Source organism: Macrobrachium nipponense, chromosome 3, assembly GCF_015104395.2.
Source record: "Macrobrachium nipponense isolate FS-2020 chromosome 3, ASM1510439v2, whole genome shotgun sequence".
NCBI lineage: Eukaryota > Metazoa > Arthropoda > Malacostraca > Decapoda > Palaemonidae > Macrobrachium > Macrobrachium nipponense.
In genome coordinates, this window is record NC_087202.1 from 74,464,359 (window position 1) to 74,483,440 (window position 19,082).

Sequence of the window (19,082 nt, forward strand, 5' to 3'; positions counted from 1 at the left end):
TTGAGACTTAACAATAATAAGCCAAGGTTTATTGGTGGATATGTTTTTTTCTTTACTTTTTCGTGTATATGATATTATGTGCTGATGTAATGTGTACTTGATGTTTGTATTTTTTTTGTCATTATGGGCCTTGTACTTACAGAAAAAAGAAGAGATAGCTATCTACTCTGTATTTTTTGTATTGTATCTTTTTTGGGACAAGTTTGTACTTATATTTTGTATATCTTGTCAATAAAAATAACTAACTATGTATATAAACGAATATAAATGTACATATGTATGTACATAATATATATATATATATATATATATATATATATATATATATACATATATGTGTGCGTGTGTCTGTGTGTGTATGCATGTATCCATGCATGTATGAATGAATGTATAGCAGATAAATAAGCACACAAAATCTGGCATCTTGCATAGACATCATTTATCTTAATTAAATATCCACTTTACTGTGGAATAAGGCGTCTGTATCTAACGACCTCTGAACAGCAGGGATCTCTAGCAATTATTAGACCTATATCCCAAACTTCCCGCTTCTTTTTACCTCATTGAGTTAGGAAAGAAGCAAAGAGGAAAGTAGGAAATAGGCTTAGGGCGCAATGTGTGATAACAGAATAGTTGTGTTAATACTATTAATGGTAATAATTCTTAATAATGTTGTTATAATTATAAAAATATTACTAATAATAACTAGTAAAAGATGTTTGATCTCTCGAAGGACGTATGGCATAGGCTAATGGATTTCTTCCTGACTTCAGACGAAGGTAATTGACTCCATCTGAAGAAGTTACTGGTTCCTTGTAAATTGGGGATTTGGTCAAAATCTACGGGAATGACTTTCCTCTTTTGACTGATCATAATATTCTTACTTATACTAAAAGTTGAATTGCATGATAATAATGATGATAATAGTGTGAGATTTTAATTAGAATGATAATAATAATAATAATAATAATAATAATATAATAATAATAATAATAATAATGTTAGTGTTTTTGTCTTGTTCAGAGAGATTTGAAACCTAAGGTATTTTAGCTATTTGCGAATGATATGAAACATAAAACCTGGGATTAAGAACCAAAGATGTAGAAAGACTAAGGATTAGATAGAGAACGGCGTACTATATAAAAAAACTAATATCCAGGGAGAGAGAGAGAGAGAGAGACGAAAGTTGCATCGTAAATATTCTTCATCAAGGTAATATGATGGATACCAGCATGGGTCAGCCTTAGTAACTAATATAAATTAGGTTTAGATCACAAAGAGTCTTGAAATATTAAGATGGACAATTTTGGATATATGCAGACATGATTGAAGACTAAGGCCACGCCATCATTATTTGAATAAATTGAAGTGTGTATTAAGGCCATTTTTGCAAAAAAACGGAGATTTCCGACTTACACTTCCTATAGTGACGACAGATGCCAAAGGCCAGAAGCAAATCGCTAAAGATTTAGCCAAAGGCTGAAGTCTTCATTGATTTGATATAACAGAAGATTAAAGGTTGGTTTACGCAGATATTTTTTGTTGCATCTAGCAGCATCTTGTATCCGAACTTTTTTTTTCTCTAAAGTTAGCGTCCTTACGATCCCTACCCGCAACCCTTTTCCTTCCTTTTACAGTATCCCCCGTTCATATTCTCTCTCTCTCTCTCTCTCTCTCTCTCTCTCGTTGCACTTTTCAATCATTTGCACTGTCAGTTTCCGTTTCTGCTTCAGCGCTGATTGACTTTACAGGTCCCAGCGCTTACCCTTTGACCTAAATTTTTCTATATTGTATTCTATTCTGTTCTTGTCCAACATCATAAAAGGCATTTTATGCCAGTGTTACCCAGAAACAAATTAAGGGAGAGAGAGAGAGAGAGAGAGAGAGAGAGAATAGCCTTCAGTAAGGAAATCGTTGATGTTTCTCTAAAATACTGACAAAAACCAGCATATATTGATAGGAGAAAATCATTTACATTTCTGTGTGATATTCAGAAGAAAATCTCCATATTTCTGTAACCCTGCGAAGACAGTAACTCATATTTAGATTGTTAATGTGATAGTCACGTATTCCTCTACTCCGCAATTAAGTCACAAATATGCGTCTGTTGTATTAAGAAAATCTTTCTATGTTCCACTTTATTATCCCGAAAAAACTCAGTAATGGACCTTTTTATATTCAGAATACTATGAGAGTTTATGGAAAATCAGAAAAGGTTTTAAAGTATCATTAAAAATCTTTAATACCTAGTTATCTTTGTTCTTCATTCCACAGCAGTACGAGTCAAGATGCTTCTCGGTTGGAACTTCACCGTGGCAGACGATGCCATTTTCTTCCTTCTGCTGGTGATATCCCTCGGCATAGGCGTCTACAGCGCCTTCAAGACGAGGGGCAACACGTCCACCTTGGAGTACCTCCTTGGCAGCAGGGATCTGTCACCCATGGCGGTATTTCTATCTCTTCTCGGTGGCGTCGTCTCCGCCATTGCTATACTCGGTGAGTGTTGGTGCGGCACTGCGGCTTTGTTCTCTGCGAATAAATTGACCAAAGTTACTTAAATTTCTTTCAAAAACGGAGAATCTTCGTTCAGATGTGTAGAGATCAGATTTAGACTTTAGAAGTTGTGGCGAACGAACGCATTTGTTTCTGTCTTTTATTTTGGCATCAAATTTAGGAGTTAGCCCACAGTATTAATAGAAAGACTGAAATTGCGCATGCTCGTACTAGGGCGATATAACACTGCGAACATACGGAGCTTAAATGTTCTTGATTTACTTTACATCATTTCACCTTTTAGAGAGGGGACCTTATCCATCCAAGTTGCCATCCCCTACAGTTTAATTAACTTACAGGTACCCTATTCACTGCGGGATTCTGAATGAATTCCCAACCATTTTCTTCCGCAGGGAATGCCACGGAAATGTACTTCTATGGAACGCAGCTGTGCATGAGCATGATGGGAAATATCTTTGGAATCCTCATCGTCAGGAACGTCTTCCTTCCAGTACTCTACCCACTTCACATAGTTTCAATGAACGAGGTAACTATTTTCATTGCATTGGGGAGTACATGCATGTACATTATGTTCACACGCACACACACACACATATATATTCATATCACATTGCCGTGATTCATATACATACATCGATCTACAAATGTCCTTTAATATCTAATTCGCTCTACCTCGGAATTAATATATTTTCATATGCGTATGTTAATCGAAGGAGAATTTTTTAGTCGACAAGTAATTTGTCGGCTCACGGGCGCGAACCATCGAATCCAACAAATTCAGGACGCTCAGTGAAGCCTTAAAGGAAAACTGTAGCTTGATGTATATATATATAGTATATATATATAAACACACACATATATATATATATAATATATATATATATATATTATTTAAACATATTATCGAACTATATTCAAAATTGTTTGCTAATTTTCAAGCGGCTATAATATGGTAGTTTGCTTTAATTCGTATGAAGGAGAGTCATTTTATGAAAACATGCCAGAGTCAGAGAAGTTAAGTCACTGGGGCTCTACCTGTCTGACTTGATCTGAAGATGAAAAGGGGGAAGACGAAAATAATGCAATATACAAGTTATTTTAGCGTATGGAATTTGATGAAGATTGTATTGTATTGTCTCTGTTTTGTGTATTCCATGTATATGGCCCTGAGCTGAAATAAAGGATATTATTATTATTGATTATTATTATTATTATTATTATTATTATTATTTACTTTTTTTTTTTTGCTCTATCACAGTCCTCCAATTCGACTGGGTGGTATTTATAGTGTGGGGTTCCGGGTTGCATCCTGCCTCCTTAGGAGTCCATCACTTTTCTTAATGTGTGCGCCGTTTCTAGGATCGCTCTCTTCTGCATGATTCCTGGAGCTACTTCAGCGTCTAGTTTTTCTAGATTCCTTTTCAGGGATCTTGGGATCGTGCCTAGTGCTCCTATGATTATGGGTACGATTTCCACTGGCATATCCCATATCCTTCTTATTTTTACTTTCAGATCTTGATACTTATCCATATTTCCCTCTCTTTCTCTTCAACTCTGGCGTCCCATGGTATTGCGACATCAATGAGTGATAGTTTCTTCTTGACTTTGTCAATCAACGTCACGTCTGGTCTATTTGCACGTATCACCCTATCCGTTCTGATACCATAGTCCCAGAGGATCTTTGCCTGATCGTTTTCTATCACTCTCTCAGGTTGGTGCTCCTACCACTTATTACTGCAATGTAGCTGATGTTTCTTGCACAGGCTCCAGTGGAGGGCTTTTGCCACTGAATCATGCCTCTTTTTGTACTGGTTCTGTGCAAGTGCCGGGCATTCGCTTGCTATGTGGTTTATGGTTTCATTTTTCGTATTGCACTTCCTACATATGGGAGAGATGTTATTTCCGTCTATCGTTCTTTGAACATATCTGGTTCTTAGGGCCTGATCTTGGGCCGCTGTTATCATTCCTTCAGTTTCCTTCTTTAGCTCTCCCCTCTGTAGCCATTGACATGTGTCATCGCTGGCTAGTTCGTTAGTCTGTCTCATGTATTGTCTTTGCATTGGTTTGTTGTGCCAGTCCTCTGTTCTGTCTGTCATTCTTCCCATGCACTCTTTAGCCACTCGTCTTCACTGGTTTTTAGATATTGCCCCAGTGCTCTGTTTTCGATGTTGACACAGTCCTCTTTATTTAGTAGTCCTCTCCCTCCTTCCTTTCGTGTTATGTAGCTATAGCCTGTCCGTATTTGCTCTTTGGTGTAGTGCTTTGTGTATTGCCATATGTTTCCTGGTTTTCTGATCTATGCTGCGGAGTTCTGCCTTCGTCCATTCCACTATTCCTGCGCTGTATCTGATTACTGGCATTGCCCATGTGTTTATGGCTTTTATCATATTTCCGGCGTTGAGTTTTGACTTGAGTATCGCCTTGAGTCTCTGCATATATTCTTTCCTGATCGTGTCCTTGATCTCTTGGTGTTTTATATCCCCTCCTTCCATTATTCCCAGGTATTTGTATCCTGTCTCATCTATGTGTTTGATGTTGCTCCCATCTGGTAGCTTTATCCCTTCAGTTCTCGTTACTTTGCCTTTTTGTGTGTTGACTAAGGCGCATTTTTTATTCCAAACTCCATCCTGATGTCCCCAGATACAATCCTTACAGTCTGGATTAGGGTATCTATTTCCTTGATGCTCTTACCATACAGCTTGATGTCGTCCATGAACATCAGATGGTTGATTCTGTTGCCTCTTTTCTTGAGTTGGTACCAGGCATCCATCTTCTGTAGTACTTTTGTCATGGGAATCATGGCTACTACGAAGAGTAGTGGGGACAGTGAGTCACCCTGGAAGATCCCTCTCCTGATATTAACCTCTGCTAGTCTTATTCCAGAGCTTGTAAGTATTGTATTCCAGTTGCGCTTTGTATTTTTGAGGAAGCTGATGGTGTTGTCCTCTGCCCCATATATTTTCAGGCATTCTATTAGCCATGTGTGTGGTATCATGTCGAAGGCTTTCTTATAGTCTATCCATGCCATGCTTAGGTTGGTTTTCCTTCTCCTACTGTTCTTCATTACCATTTTGTCTATCAGGAGCTGGTCTTTTGTGCCCCTACACTTCCTTCTGCAGCCTTTCTGTTGGTGGGGGATGGTGTTTGTCTCCTCTAGGTAATTGTATAGCCTTTCACTGATGATACCTGTTAGTAACTTCCACATTATTGGTAGGCAGGTGATAGGCCTGTAGTTACTGGCTATATTTCCCTTATTCTTGTCTTTTTGTACTAAGGATGTTCTTCCTGTGGTCATCCATTTGGGTGCATGGTGATTTGAGATACAATGCTGGAGTTGTTCTGCTATTCGTGGGTGTAGGGCCTTGAAGTTTTTGAGCCAGTATCCATGGACTTCATCGGGGCCTGGGGCTATTCTTTAGTTGGTGTCTGACTGTGTCTGTCGTGATCTCTGTGAATCTTTGTTTTATTCTCCCTGTTTCTTCTTCCTTGACTTCCTGGAGCCATGTTGCATGCTTGTTTTGTGATACCGGATTGCTCCATATGTTTTCCCAGAGTCTCTTACTTGGTTCGGCTTCAGGAATTTCTTGGTGGTAGTCTTCCCCTCTTAGTTGGCTGCATAGTCTTTTCTGGTTGGTTCCGAATAGTCTGTTCTGTTGGTATCCCTTATTCCTGTTCATGTACCGTTGGATCTTATGTGCTTTGGCCTTAAGCCTCTGTTTTACATCTTCTAATGTGTTGTTTAGTCCCCTCTCTTGTACTTAGTATTTCTCGTTAAGTTCCTCCTTGTTTTCTTGCTTCTTAGACTTTTTCTGCCATCTCTTTCAGTTTACTCAAGTCAGATCTCATCACCATGATTTGCTTTTCCAGGCGCCTTTGGTTTCTGTTGGGTTGGTTGTGCTGGTGGTGTTGGTGTCCGAATCCCCATCAGTTCTGCTACTAATCTTGCTCCTGCATATGCCAAGTTATTTGTTTCTGTGATACTGGTGGTGTGTATTATGTCCATTATTTCATTGACCTCACTTGTTTTCTCCCTTAATTTCTTGGTGTTGTAGGCTTTCATGGAGGGGATCTTTTTTCTCTCTGTATCTGGCTCCATCTTTTCTACCCATTCCGTCCTCTCTGTTACTTCGTCGGTGTTTCTTCGTGTGTCGTTGTTTAGTACCTCATCATCCCTGTCGTCTTCTGTGGCATCGTCTCTCAGTTCGTCTTCGTAATTCGTTGTCGTGTGACATTTCCTTTTCCAGTTCTTCTCTTTCTGTTGGGGAGAGCCAGTTCTTTTTCTTTATGTTCCTTACTTGGTCTGCCAGCTTCTGCTCTGTTTGGGGGGTGTTATTCCTCTCATTCCAGATGTTGACCAACCTTCTTCTATATCCTCTCTCCGTCGGGTTGCTTCTGATGTAGCATCTCCATATTTCCTTATTTTCTTCTCTTGTCCATTTCTTCCTTTGGTTTGCTTCTGTAACTCCAATCTCAGGCTGTTGGTTACTGTCGTTGTGGTGGTCAGTTGCTGGATGACGACCTCCAAGTACCTGACCATCTTCCCCTTCAGTTGGGTTGAATACCTGGCTGCCGGACGAAGCTCCTCTGTTGCCAGAGGTTCCATTTACGTCGTTGTCGTTTATTCTTTCATTTCTTAACATCATTGCTGAGTTTTGCTATTTAACCCATAGCTGGACCCTACCCCATCAGGGATAGGTACTCATTTACAGCTGAGTAGACTGAGGAAATTATGGTAAAGATCCTTTCCCAAGGAATCAACACCGAGGAGAGCGGTCACCCATCCAACGACTGACCAGCCCCAATGTTGCTTAACCAGTCCATTGACGACCTAACCCCCTCTGCCACGGCGCAGATGTTCTTCCTGTGGTCATCCATTTGGGTGCATGGTGATTTGTGATACAATGCTGGAGTTGTTCTGCTATTCGTGGGTGTAGGGCCTTGAAGTTTTTGAGCCAGTATCCATGGACTTCATCGGGGCCTGGGGCTATTCTTTAGTTGGTGTCTGACTGTGTCTGTCGTGATCTCTGTGAATCTTTGTTTTATTCTCCCTGTTTCTTCTTCCTTGACTTCCTTATTATTATTATTATTATTATTATTATTTTTTTTTTTTTGCTCTATCACAGTCCTCCAATTCGACTGGGTGGTATTTATAGTGTGGGGTTCCGGGTTGCATCCTGCCTCCTTAGGAGTCCATCACTTTTCTTACTATGTGTGCCGTTTCTAGGATCACACTCTTCTGCATGAGTCCTGGAGCTACTTCAGCCTCTAGTTTTTCTACACTCCTTTTCAGGGATCTTGGGATCGTGCCTAGTGCTCCTATGATTATGGGTACGATTTCCACTGGCATATCCCATATCCTTCTTATTTCTATTTTCAGATCTTGATACTTATCCATTTTTTCCCTCTCTTTCTCTTCAACTCTGGTGTCCCATGGTATTGCGACATCAATGAGTGATAGTTTCTTCTTGACTTTGTCAATCAACGTCACGTCTGGTCTGTTTGCACGTATCACCCTATCCGTTCTGATACCATAGTCCCAGAGGATCTTTGCCTGATCGTTTTCTATCACTCCTTCAGGTTGGTGCTCGTACCACTTATTACTGCAATGTAGCTGATATTTCTTGCACAGGCTCCAGTGGAGGGCTTTTGCCACTGAATCATGCCTCTTTTTGTACTGGTTCTGTGCAAGTGCTGGGCATTCACTTGCTATGTGGTTTATGGTTTCATTTTTCGTATTGCACTTCCTACATATGGGAGAGATGTTATTTCCGTCTATCGTTCTTTGAACATATCTGGTTCTTAGGGCCTGATCTTGTGCCGCTGTTATCATTCCTTCAGTTTCCTTCTTTAGCTCTCCCCTCTGTAGCCATTGCCAATTGTCATCGCTGGCTAGTTCGTTAGTCTGTCTCATGTATTGTCTGTGCATTGGTTTGTTGTGCCAGTCCTCTGTTCTGTCTGTCTTTCTCCTGTCTCTGTCTCTGTATATTTCTGGGTCTTCGTCTACTTTTATTAGTCCTTCTTCCCATGCACTCTTTAGCCACTCGTCTTCACTGGTTTTCAGATATTGCCCCAGTGCTCTGTTTTCGATGTTGACGCAGTCCTCTATACTTAGTAGTCCTCTCCCTCCTTCCTTTCGTGTTATGTATAGTCTGTCCGTATTTGCTCTTGGGTGTTTAGTGCTTTGTGTATTGTCATATGTTTCCTGGTTTTCTGATCTATGCTGCGGAGTTCTGCCTTCGTCCATTCCACTATTCCTGCGCTGTATCTGATTACTGGCACTGCCCATGTGTTTATGGCTTTTATCATATTTCCGGCGTTGAGTTTTGACTTGAGTATCGCCTTGAGTCTCTGCATATATTCTTTCCTGATCGTGTCCTTCATCTCTTGGTGTTTTATAAACCCTCCTTCCATTATTCCCAGGTATTTGTATCCTGTCTCATCTATGTGTTTGATGTTACTCCCATCTGGTAGCTTTATCCCTTCATTTCTCGTTACTTTGCCTTTTTGTATGTTGACTAAGGCGAATTTTTCTATTCCAAACTCCATCCTGATGTCCCCAGATACAATCCTTACAGTCTGGATTAGGGTATCTATTTCCTTGATGCTCTTACCATACAGCTTGATGTCGTCCATGAACATCAGATGGTTGATTCTGTTGCCTCTTTTCTTGAGTCGGTACCCGGCATCCATCTTCTGTAGTACTTTTGTCATGGGAATCATGGCTACTACGAAGAGTAGTGGGGACAGCGAGTCGCCCTGGAAGATCCCTCTCCTGATATTAACCTCTGCTAGTCTTATTATTATTATTATTATTATTATTATTATTATTATTATTATTATTATTATTATTATTATTATTATTATTATTGAACAAACAAAAACTTCTTTCAGTTTTCTTCTGCAGATTGAAAAAGAAACCCACAAAATCACTTTATAACTTGTTTACTTCTAAGTATTTACATTTAATTTTACTCCACACTCGAGTACATTCAGGCCCTATCTGTGGCCCATTTTCGAGAGATGTTTGGGATGTCAGACTGGGTCAAGGCCCAGCAGTCTTCTGGAACTTCTTCTAGTTGAGCTGTCATTTATGTGATGGCTGTTCTGGTTTCCTTGAGGGTTGCCAATCCCCTCTTGTCGCTCTGACATCCTGAGCTGATGGTCAATGGGATTAACCCTTGTGGTAAGGGAGTGGTCACCAAAAGTCTGTTGGGCAGAAAACCTAATCTCCAGGTCAGCAGGGTCAATCTTAGCTTCTTTTAATATCAAAGCTCGGCTTATGGGATCTTCTGAGGTAAAACCTTTGTTTCCTTCTGTTACTTAATCTCTCTGATAAGTGCACCTTCTACTACCCTCCTGTGACTAATTTTGTTGCTTTTGTATATAAGCCTACTGTTTTTGAAATCCATCCTATGGTCATTTTCCCAACAATGCCTAGCTATAGAACTCCCCTGAGAGTTAAGCTGTACTGCCATTCTATGTTCTTGGATTCTAGTGCTTATTCCCCCACCTGATTCCCCCACATATCTGTCTCCACAATTGTTGCAATTGATTATGTATACCCCCGCTACATCATCTGTATTACTGTCTTCTCCTTCCCATTTATTTTTACATACATTGTTTTTTATGGTATTATCAAAGGTATATACAAATTTATATTTAATTTCTTTCATTTTCGAAGTGATTTGTTTCATTTTATACATAAAACGGAGAGCAACTATTATCTTGTTTTCTTTATTCCATGTACTCTCTACATTTACTCTGTAAAAAATTTTTCTAGCTTTGTTGAGTGCCCTTTTTCTGAACCATTCCGGGTATGCTAATGCCTCGAAGCTTTTATCGATGTAGTTTATTTCTTGCTCAATCTTGCAAGGGTCATACGTTCTCATGGAATAAAGAAAACAAGATAATAGTTGCTCTCCCTTTTACATCTAAAATGAAACAAATCACTTCAAAAATGAAAGAAATTAAATATAAATTTTGTATATACCTTTGATAATACCGTAAAAAACAATGTATGTAAAAATAAATGGGAAGGAGAAGACAGTAATACAGATGATGTAGCGGGGGTATACATAATCAATTGCAACAATTGTGGAGACAGATATGTGGGGGAATCAGGTGGAGGAATAAGCACTAGAATCCAAGAACATAGAATGGCAGTACAGCTTAACTCTCAGGGGAGTTCTATAGCTAGGCATTGTTGGGAAAATGACCATAGGATGGATTTCAAAAACAGTAGGCTTATATACAAAAGCAACAAAATTAGTCACAGGAGGGTAGTAGAAGGTGCACTTATCAGAGAGATTAAGTAACAGAAGGAAACAAAGGTTTTACCTCAGAAGATCCCATAAGCCGAGCTTTGATATTAAAAGAAGCTAAGATTGACCCTGCTGACCTGGAGATTAGGTTTTCGCCCAACAGACTTTTGGTGACCACTCCCTTACCACAAGGGTTAATCCCATTGACCATCAGCTCAGGATGTCAGAGCGACAACAGGGGATTGGCAACTCTCAAGGAAACCAGAACAGCCATCACATAAATGACAGCTCAACGAGAGGAAGTTCCAGAAAACTGCTGGGCCTTGACCCAGCCTGACATCCCAAACATCTCATGAAAATGGGCCACAGATAGGGCCTGAAAGTACTCGAGTGCGGAGTAAAATTGAATGAAAATACTTAGAAGTAAACAAGTTACAAAGTGATTTTGTGGGTTTCTTTTTCAATTATTATTATTATTATTATTATTATTATTATTATTATTATTATTATTATTATTATTATTATTAAAAATTGAAAATGAAATACTCAAAGTACCACGAGTCTTAAAATGCAGAAACAAGTCCACAGTTATGTAATTGTTCATATATTTAACAATCCATTTCTTTACAGTTTTATCTTTAAATATATGTACTATACAATTACATAACTGTTAATTTGTTTCTCTATAATTATTATTAAATAAAAAATACTCATAGTAGCATGAGTCATAAAATGGAGAGAAAAATCCAGTTATGTAACTGTTCATGTATTTAACGATCCATTTCTTCACAGTTTTATCTTTAAATATATTATATTTTATTACATAACTGTGGATTTATTATTATTATTATTTTTGTCTGTCACAGTCCTCCAATTCGACTGGGTGGTATTTATTGTGAGGGGTACCGGGTTGCATCCTGCCTCCTTAGGAGTCCATCACTTTTCTTACTATGCGCGCCGTTTCTGTTGTTATTGTTATCATTATTACTATTATTATTATTATTATTATTATTATTATTATTATTATTATTATTTATTATATTATTAATGTAATTTCGTTATATTTCCAGTATATTGAGCTGCGCTTCAGCTCTCCCGGGCTGAGGAAGTTGGCGATGGGTTGCCAGTTAGTCTCTTCCTTCTTCTACATGGGGATCTGCCTTTACGTCCCCTCGATGACCCTCAGCTCCGTCACGGGCCTCCCTACTTGGACGTCCGTCATCTGCATGGGCTCCATCTTTACCTTCTATATCACCATCGTGAGTGGCTACCTTTACCCCGTTTAATGAGGTCATGCAGGCGGCAGAATTTCTTTGCGTGTTGCTCGCACCAACTTTCCTCTTTCTACTGTATTATTATTATTATTATTATTATTATTATTATTATTATTATTATTATAACAATAACAATAATACTTAATTAAAAGTAATGGCTAGTTCAGCAGCGTGACACTTGTACAGATTCTTCTCTATTTTCCGAATAGCTGCTTTTTCCGTGCTACTTGGACAGGCTAGTGGAGCGCCTATAGAGGTCATGATCAAATTCAGAGTCAAAATTGGTGTATATATTTGAATTTTACAGATAAACTATGATACTATAGTCATCAACAATTCTCTCTCTCTCTCTCTCTCTCTCTCTCTCTCTCTCTCTCTCTCTCGAAGCAAGCGAGCTTTCGTCTGGAGCTGCCAGACATCCTCGGGCTGGGAAGCTGAGGGTGGACTGATCTTGGTGTGGTGTCCGTCCTCCTTATATTTGGGGTCGACAGCAGGTGGTCTGCCCCATGCTGATCTCCTATTGGCTGGTGGCGGAAAGTCTTCGTTTACATTGGTGGCTTGAGCCAGGTCTCAACCCACTTTCTCCGAGTTGATGGTTGCAATGCTGTAGGTCCTGCAGCCGTCTAGACCTCCTGAGCGGCGCAGTTACGTTGATGGGCGTTGCCCTGCGCTGCGGGACGTCACGGCTAATTTGATTTTCGTTGGCTGCAGGAGTATCTCGTTCGGGGGCGTTGTCTTCCGTGGAGTTTGTCGTGATCGGTGGTGTCATTGTTGGTGGCAGGTCTTCTCATACTCGTAGGGAGAAGAAATTCTTCCTGCGTCGTATTTAGTGTTGGTTTTACTTGCTGGATGAGAAGCGCCTCCAGCAGGCGTAACCGACGGGCATCAGGGGCCTTCCCGATGATGTTCGTGTTTTGGATGATGACATCCCAGGAGATGGCCTCTTGATGTTTGGTGCGGGCGGGATTCTTGATAGCCCCCTCTGGGCGTGGCATGAGAGTCTCTTGACAGACGCATGGTAGTCATACCAATGTAGTGGCCGCTGCAACCGCGGACTGGCCATGTATACTGGTACACCACATGCGTCTGCTTCAGGGGGTCTCGTACCTGTGGAGAGGGGTTATTTTTCATAATAAGATCACGCGTCCTCCGATTCTGGTAGTAAATGATCAGGTCGATATTCTTGGCGTCGTTGATCTGGGATACATTTACGGAAATAATTTTCTTAATTGAGTCCTCTTCTTCACGGTAATAGGAACTCATGAAGGCTTTGTAATACAGCTTGATATTATCCTGGGAGCGGGGCTGCGGGCTCTCACTACCGTACCATTTCTCCAGGGCTGTACGGACTTCTCTGCTTATTAATTTATTCGAATACCCATTGTTTACGAGTACTTGGGAGGCGCGGTCGAGTTCCTGATGAGTGTCCTGCCAGGTCAAGCAGTGGGGGAGAGGGCTCTCCTGACGATGGCCCTGACGTGTCGTGCTTTTGAATCTGGCGGGGCACTCGCTGTCACCGTTGAGGCAGAGTCCTAGGTTGGTCTTCTTTGCGTAGACAGAAGTATGGAGGCCGTCTTCCGTCTTACTCACAATGACGTCGAGGAAGGGGAGCCGATCGTCGGTGCTGTATTCAACCATGTAATTCAGCACGCTGCACTGCTGAAATGCCTGACGAAGGGCTTCTATCTCATCCTTGGCGTCGACTTGAACAAAGATGTTGTCGATATAAGCATATCTGCGGGGGGCTGCATCCTGGCGAAGACTCGTTCCTCCATGGTGCCCACGTAAAAGTTAGCAAAGAATACCCCTAGTGGGGAGCGCATCGCTACGCCTTCCTTCTAGCGGTACATCTGGCCACAGTGGGTGGAGAAAGGGGCCTTCTTGGTGCAGATATCCAGCAGCGTATGGAGCGAGGCTTCGACGACATCTTTGTTCAAGTCGACACCGAGGATGAGGTAGAAGCCCTCCGTCAGGCATTTCAGCAGTGCAGCGTGCTGAATTACACGGTTGAATACAGCACCGACGATCGGCTCCCCTTCCTCAACGTCCTTGTTAGTAAGACGGAAAGCGGCATCCGTACTTCTGTCTACACAAAGAAGACCAACCTAGGACTCTGCCTCAACATTGACAGTGAGTGCCCCACCAGATTTAAAAGCACGACCGTCAGGGCCTTCGACAGGAGAGCCCTCTCCTACTGCTCGACCTGGCAGAACACTCATCAGGAACTCGACCCCGCCTCCCAAGTACTCATAAACAATGGGTATTTGAATAAATTAATCAGCAGAGAAGTTCGTACAGCCCTGGAGAAATGGTACGGTAGTGAGAGCCCGCAGTCCCACCCCCAAGATAATATCAAGCTGTATTACAAAGCATTCATGAGTTCCCATTACCGTGAAGAAGAGGACTCCGTTAAGAAATTATTTCCGAAAATGTATCCCCGACTGACAACACCAAGAATATTGACCTGATCATTTACTACCAGAATCGGAGGACGCGTGATCTTATTATGAAAAATAACCCCTCTCCACAGGTATGAGACCCCCTGAAGCAGACGCATGTGGTGTACCAGTATACAACAACACATGCCCAGTCCATGGTTGCGCCTGTCAAAGAAACTCATGCCACGCCCAAGAGGGGGCTATCGAGAATCCCGCCCGCACCAAACATCAAGAGGCCATCTCCTGGGATGTCATCATCCAAAACACGAACATCATCGGGAAGGCCCCTGATGCCTGTCAGTTACGCCTGCTGGAGGCGCTTCTCATCCAGCAAGAAAAACCAACACTAAATACGACGCAGGAAGAATTTCTTCTCCCTACAAGTATGCGAAGACCTGCCACCAACTATGACACCAACGATCACGACAACACGGAAGACAACGTCCCTGAACGAGATGCTCCTGCAGCCACGAAAATCAAATTAGCCGTGACATCCCGCAGCGTAGGGCAACGCCCATCAACGTAACCGCGCCACTCAGGAGGTCTAGACGGCTGCAGGACCTACAGCATCGCAACCATCAACTCGGAGAAAGTGGGTTGAGACCTGGCTCAAGCCACCAATGAAAACGAAGACTTACCGCCACCAGCCAATAGATCAGCATGGGGCAGACCACCTGCTGTCGACCCCAAATATAAGGAGGACGGACACCAAAAAATAATACCTTCCTTTAGCAATCTATTATCCCTTCCAAAACCTAAGCCTTCCTTCCTGGGAACCTCTACGGAGACCCCATCCTACCCTATCCCCCCCATTCCTGATTCCTGAAATAATTCAAATGACCTACGGGCTACTTATTAGCTAAAGCCCGTGCTGGCATAAAGCCAGCTTAATACTCCAACAATAACAACACAGCACCAAGATCAGTCCACCCTCAGCTTCCCAGCCCGAGGATGTCTGGCAGCTCCAGACGAAAGCTCGCTTGCTTCGATAGAGAGAGAGAGAGAGAGAGAGAGAGAGAGAGAGAGAGAGAATCGTTAATGACTTTGATGACTATGGTATCATAGTTTATCTGTAAAATTCAAATATATACACCAATTTTGACTCTGAATTTGATCATGACTTCTATAGGCGCTCTACTAGCCTGTCTAAGTAGCACGGAAAAAGTCGCTATTCGGAAAATAGAGAAGAATCTGTACAAGTGTAACGCTGCTGAAGTAGCCATTACTTTTAATAAAGTATGCTTGAGAGAGGGTCTGCTTCCTAAGTACAATAATAATAATAATAATAATAATAATAATAATAATAATAATATGTGGTGCCGTGGAGTGGGTTAGGTCGTCAATAGACTTAAGTCAAGTTAAGCAACATTGGGGCTGGTCAGTCGTTGGATGGGTGACCGCTCTCCTCGGTGTTGATTCCTTGGGAAAGGATCTTTACCATAATTTCTTCAGTCTACTCAGCTGTAAATGAGTACCTATCCCTGATGGGATAGGGTCCAGCTATGGGTTAAATAGCAAAACTCAGCAATGATGGAAAGAAATGAAGGAATAAACGACAACGACGTAAATGGAACCTCTGGCAACAGAGGAGCTTCGTCCGGCAACCAGGTATTCAACCCAATTGAAGGGGAAGACGGTCAGGTACTTGGAGGATGTCATCCAGCAACTGATCATCACAACGACAGTAATCAACAGCCTGAGATTGGAGCTACAGAGGCAAAAAGGAAGAAATGGACAAGAGAAGAAAATAAGGAAATATAGAGATGCTACATCAGAAGCAACCCGACGGGAGAGAGGACTATAGAGATGTACATCAGAAGCAACCGACGTGAGAGAGGATATAGAAGAAGATTGGTCAACATCTGGAATGAGAGGAATAGCACCCCCCAAACAGAACAGAGGCTGGCAGACCAAGTAAGGAACATAAAGAAAGAAAAAGAACTGGCTCTCTCCAACAGAAAGAGAAGAACTGGAAAGGGAAATGTCACACGACAACAAATTACACGAAGACGAACTGAGAGACGATGCCACAGAAGACGACAGGGAGGATGAGGTATCAAACAACGACACACGTAGAAACACCGACGAAGTAACAGAGAGGACGGAATGGGTAGACAAGATTAGACAATGGATGGAGCCAGATACAAAGAGAACAAAGATCCCCTCCATGAAAGCGAAAACAAGTGAGGTCAATGAAATAATGGGCATAATAAACACCACCAGTATCACAGAAACAAATAACTTGGTATATGCAGGAGCAAGATTAGTAACAGAACTGATGGGGATTCGAACACCAACACCACCAGCACAACCAACCCAACAGAAACCAAAACAGCAACCTCCTTGGAAAAGGCGCCTGGAAAAGAGATCTGACTTGAGTAAACTGAAAGAGATGGCAGAAAAAAGGCTAAGAAGCAAGAAAACAAGGGAGGAACTCAACGAGGAATACAAAGTACAAGAGAGGGGACTAAACAGCACAATAGAAGATGTAAAACAGAGGCTTAAGGCCAAAGCACATAAGATCCAACGGTACATGAACAGGAATAAGGGATACCAACAGAACAAACTATTCGGAACCAACCAGAAAAGACTATACAGCCAACTAAGAGGGGAAGACAACCACCAAGAAATTCCTGAAGCCGAACCAAGTAAGAGACTCTGGGAAAACATATGGAGCAATCCGGTATCACACAACAAACATGCAACATGGCTCCAGGAAGTCAAGGAAGAAGAAACAGGGAGAATAAAACAAAGATTCACAGAGATCACGACAGACACAGTCAGACACCAACTAAAGAAAATGCCAAACCGGAAAGCCCCAGGTCCCGATGAAGTCCATGGATACTGGCTCAAAAACTTCAAGGCCCTACACCCACGAATAGCAGAACAACTCCAGCATTGTATCTCAAATCACCAAGCACCCAAATGGATGACCACAGGAAGAACATCCTTAGTACAAAAAGACAAGAGTAAGGGAAATATAGCCAGTAACTACAGGCCTATCACCTGCCTACCAATAATGTGGAAGTTACTAACAGGTATCATCAGTGAAAGGCTATACTATTACCTAGAGGAGACAAACACCATCCCCCACCAACAGAAAGGCTGCAGAAGGAAGTGTAGGGGCACAAAAGACCAGCTCCTGATAGACAAAATGGTAATGAAGAACAGTAGGAGAAGGAAAACCAACCTAAGCATGGCATGGATAGACTATAAGAAAGCCTTCGACATGATACCACACACATGGCTAATAGAATGCCTGAAAATATATGAGGCAGAGGAAAACACCACATCAGCTTCCTCAAAAATACAATGCGCAACTGGAATACAATACTTACAAGCTCTGGAATAAGACTAGCAGAGGTTAATATCAGGAGAGGGATCTTCCAGGGCGACTCACTGTCCCCACTACTCTTCGTAGTAGCCATGATTCCCATGACAAAAGTACTACAGAAGATGGATGCCTGGTACCAACTCAAGAAAAGAGGCAACAGAATCAACCATCTGATGTTCATGGACGACATCAAGCTGTATGGTAAGAGCATCAAGGAAATAGATACCCTAATCCAGACTGTAAGGATTGTATCTGGGGACATCAGGATGGAGTTTGGAATAGAAAAATGCGCCTTAGTCAACATACAAAAAGGCAAAGTAACGAGAACTGAAGGGATAAAGCTTCCAGATGGGAGCAACATCAAACACATAGATGAGACAGGATACAAATACCTGGGAATAATGGAAGGAGGGGATATAAAACACCAAGAGATGAAGGACACGATCAGGAAAGAATATATGCAGAGACTCAAGGCGATACTCAAGTCAAAACTCAACGCCGGAAATATGATAAAAGCCATAAACACATGGGCAGTGCCAGTGCCAGTAATCAGATACAGCGCAGGAATAGTGGAATGGACGAAGGCAGAACTCCGCAGCATAGATCAGAAAACCAGGAAACATATGACAATACACAAAGCACTACACCCAAGAGCAAATACGGACAGACTATACATAACACGAAAGGAAGGAGGGAGAGGACTACTAAGTATAGAGGACTGCGTCAACATCGAAAATAGAGCACTGGGGCAATATCTGAAAACCAGTGAAGACGAGTGGTTAAAGAGTGCATGGGAAGAAGGACTAATAAAAGTAGACGAAGACCCAGAAATATACAGAGACAGGAGAAAGACAGACAGAACAGAGGACTGGCACAACAAACCAATGCACGGACAATACATGAGACAGACTAAAGAACTAGCCAGCGATGACAATTGGCAATGGCTACAGAGGGGAGAGCTAAAGAAGGAAACTGAAGGAATGATAACAGCGGCACAAGATCAGGCCCTGAGAACCAGATATGTTCAAAGAACGATAGACGGAAATAACATCTCTCCCATATGTAGGAAGTGCAATACGAAAAATGAAACCATAAACCACATAGCAAGTGAATGCCCGGCACTTGCACAGAACCAGTACAAAACGAGGCACGATTCAGTGGCAAAAGCCCTCCACTGGAGCCTGTGCAAGAAACATCAGCTACCTTGCAGTAATAAGTGGTACGAGCACCAACCTGAAGGAGTGATAGAAAACGATCAGGC

At 41.8% G+C, this 19,082-nt stretch overlaps 1 protein-coding gene across 2 annotated transcripts in view; it reads left to right on the top strand.

Moving 5' to 3' along the window:
- Positions 1–19,082, top strand: part of LOC135221820 (sodium-coupled monocarboxylate transporter 1-like) — a 236,468-nt gene that overhangs the window by 9,447 nt on the left and 207,939 nt on the right. For both annotated transcript variants that reach the window (XM_064259717.1, XM_064259718.1), the window contains exons 2-4: positions 2,275–2,496; positions 2,907–3,040; positions 11,846–12,034. In XM_064259717.1, coding sequence (XP_064115787.1) covers positions 2,289–2,496; positions 2,907–3,040; positions 11,846–12,034 — 531 coding nt within the window. In that variant the 5' untranslated portion in view covers positions 2,275–2,288. The remainder of the gene's footprint in view (positions 1–2,274; positions 2,497–2,906; positions 3,041–11,845; positions 12,035–19,082) is intronic.